Source organism: Morus notabilis, unplaced genomic scaffold (assembly GCF_000414095.1).
Source record: "Morus notabilis unplaced genomic scaffold, ASM41409v2 Scaffold285, whole genome shotgun sequence".
Classification (NCBI taxonomy): Eukaryota; Viridiplantae; Streptophyta; class Magnoliopsida; order Rosales; family Moraceae; genus Morus; species Morus notabilis.
Window position 1 is genome coordinate 547,190 of NW_010363065.1, and position 3,045 is coordinate 550,234.

At 33.4% G+C, this 3,045-nt stretch overlaps 1 protein-coding gene across 4 annotated transcripts in view; it reads left to right on the forward strand.

Moving 5' to 3' along the window:
- Window positions 1-688: 688 nt before the first annotated feature.
- LOC112092594 overlaps window positions 689-3,045 on the forward strand; it is a 3,512-nt gene continuing 1,155 nt past the window's right edge. Inside the window, exons 1-4 of one of the 4 annotated variants that reach the window (XM_024169138.1) lie at window positions 689-797; window positions 2,081-2,318; window positions 2,579-2,653; window positions 2,816-2,923. In XM_024169138.1, the coding sequence (XP_024024906.1) occupies window positions 2,094-2,318; window positions 2,579-2,635 (282 nt within the window). In that variant the 5' untranslated portion in view covers window positions 689-797; window positions 2,081-2,093 and the 3' untranslated portion in view covers window positions 2,636-2,653; window positions 2,816-2,923. Of the gene's footprint in view, window positions 798-1,063; window positions 1,163-2,080; window positions 2,319-2,578; window positions 2,924-3,045 lie in introns of those variants that run through there. The other 3 variants (XM_024169136.1, XM_024169135.1, XM_024169139.1) reach the window with 3 other exon arrangements.

The following is a 3,045-nucleotide window of genomic DNA, read 5'->3' on the forward strand; positions in this document are numbered from 1 at the left end:
AGATAAAATGAGAGAACCCTAGCAGCCACCCTCTAAAAAAAATATGTTTACTTATTTATTAAGATCCCTAAGAAAGAATTTTTTTCATGGAAAAAAACAAGCATTTGACTTTGGATGGTGATTGCATGGTGAATAGTAATTCAAAACATGAGTCTTGCTTATAAATCAAAGACATAAAGAAGAGATTGTTTTGTTTTTTTAGGAAATTATAGTAAATAATAAATTTTTAAAACTAAATTAATAAATAGCAGATTTTACAACAAATTAAATAAATAGCAGTCTGTGTGGTAAATAAATCTTTTATAATTACGCGGTAAATAATTTATTTACGATTGATAAAAATAACTTGTAGGTAAAAAAATTTTAAAAATATTTATTTATGTGAAAAAAACTTTTTTATTAGTTGTAAAAAAAATTTACATGTAAAAAATATTTTTATTTTACTTATTTCAAATAATTTTAAAATATATTATTTATTAAATTAAGTAATCTGCTATTTACTATATATATATATATATTTTTTTTTTTTTTTAAATCTGACACGTAAAGAAGACATAAAGAAGAGATTAGCAGCGAAAGTTCCAGTTCTAGACGCTACGTTTCAAAAAAAAAAAAGAAAAAAAAAGCATCAAAACGCTGTCGTTTTAGGCCCTTAAAATCAGGGCCTCCTTTTCCGAAGACAAAATTGAACGGTGGAAAACACAACTGGCTCTGCTCTCTCTCTCTCTCTCCTCTTGTAAAGTCGATCGTCCCGTCCACAATCTCGGTGCCCGTTGGATTATTTGAAAAAACAACCGGTAAGTTTCCCTCTATTCCTTTCCTTCTTCATGGGTTTTTATTCTTTGGCTTTTTTATCCATGTTCTGAAACCCTTTCAAGTCTGTTCTCTCTTTCTTCTTTTCAATTTGGAAAATTTTCCATCTGGGTAAGTTCATTATTTTCTTAGGCGCCTTGAAATTAATATGTGACATTCTCCAATTGGGTAGGGGTGAAATTAATCAATTTGATGTTTTGATATCGTTTTGTTTAGAAGTAGGAATTCTTCTTCACCACTCTGTGACCCCCACAAGGAAAAACAATGAATCTTTATGCGGCTTTTTTGATGTATTGACCGAGAGAGAGAGACGTTACTGTTATCAAAGTCTTGTCTTGTGCTTTAGAAGGTAGGAGTGGAACATTTTTGTGCTAAAATAAGATTGCCCATGTCCCAATTTTGTTGAAATTCATGCACGGTTTGTAATGGAATAGAGTTTGTTGAGAAATTTAATGTCCACCTTGCTTACTCTACCTTATTAGTTGGTTGTTAAAATCTCGATGATAAAAGCGCGTGAAGACCCTTTGCAGTTTAGTGAGAGTTAATTTCTAATTTTACATGTTAGATCACGATTCTTAAGAAGGAAATAATGCCTTTTTCTGTTGAGATTTTAATTGTCAGAAGGACGAAAAGACTAATTTGGGATAATCTGAGACGTTTTAAAAGTTTGACATTAAAATGTGATTTGACCCCTAGTTCGAGACGAAAATGAGTTTTAACTCTATAGAAAGTTAGGGCTTCTCTACCGGTAGGATTAGTTTCTAACTGTTGGATCTGGTCAAAATTACATATGATTGAAAAAGTATGCAAAACAAACAGTTTATGTTACAAATCCAATAGCTGGAAATAAGATACTACTGGTAGTTCTTTTTTTATGGACCTACTAGAGAAACTCCCTAGAAAGAGTTAGGTATAATCTCAAGCGCATTTTTTTTTTAAAGCTTTAACTACTAGAATGATGAATAAATGACCTTAAGAGTGATATGAAGTCGATGACCATGTCTAGATAGGCTTTTCTTCCCTAGTATCGGAATCTTGAAGCCTTAATTTGTTAGTAGTTAAACTACAATCTGTTCCCCCTTTTTTTGTCTTATTTTTATGTTGCTTATTTTCTTTGAGCAAGTCATTTGCTAGGGCTTACAGTCTTTCTTTTTTTAAGGGTACTTGCAGTCTATTTACAGTTCAAGTAAACACATTTTAAGACCTTGTACGAAGAAAAAAGAAAAAGAGTTTTCTGATAATGTGTTTTTTTTGTTATGTTTGATAGGTTTACTTGAAATATGGCGGCACTGAATACATCTCTAGGAGGCAGTGCTTTTGACATGGCTATGGAGGATAGAGCAAGTGCTCAACCTGCGTATGGACGACAGCCGATTGGGCCAGAAGCGAAGAGGGCTGCTGTACATGAGGAGATGAAGAGAATGACTAAACTTCCTGCAACCAGCAGCTATGCTTCTCACCGCCTGCGGGTTCTCAATAAAATTCTGCAACTTTTGTCTCTTCAGGTACACAAAAGTATATGTGCCATTATCTGTCTCAAAAATTGTATTTGACTTGTGTCTATATAGGTACTTTGTGTTTGACTGTTTTTGGGTTTGCAGTCAAATTTTTGTTACTTCTTATCATAGTATCTGTAAAAAGGGAGTGTCGCTTTTGACAAGATGTCGGTCTATATGATTCTTATACCAGTTGATAAGACAAATGGATGTTAATTTAGCATTTGGCAAGTATCATCTTTCTAATGTGATTGTTTCTTTTATGCCAGAGAAGTGCATCACAGGATGTGGAGTTGGAACTGCTTTTCTCTGGGCTGTCCCTGTGAGCCAACCTTCTAGGCTTGGTCAGTTCTAGTTGAAGTTATATTGTAGATGAAGATCTTATGCTTTGATCTTTGCTTGCTTTATTTTCGACAATATTTTCTTATTGCCAATTTATAACTTGTATATTTCATAGTCTATTAGAAGATGTTGAATTGTCGATAACCAATGTTGTCTTCTTGTAGTCTAACACATCTAGCACATACTACAGCTTTATGCATATTATGGGGGAAAAGGAAGAAGTAAGAGACATATGACATTTTCGAACTAGTAAAGTGGCCTTTTCTCTATCAGAATCTAGGCTTCAGCAATGCCTGCACTTACCTTCTTTCTCAGACAATCATTAAGGCTTCGTTTCGTACTAGGGAAAGAGAATAGGAAGGAACAAACGGTATATCAGCTAGGTGAGGAGAAT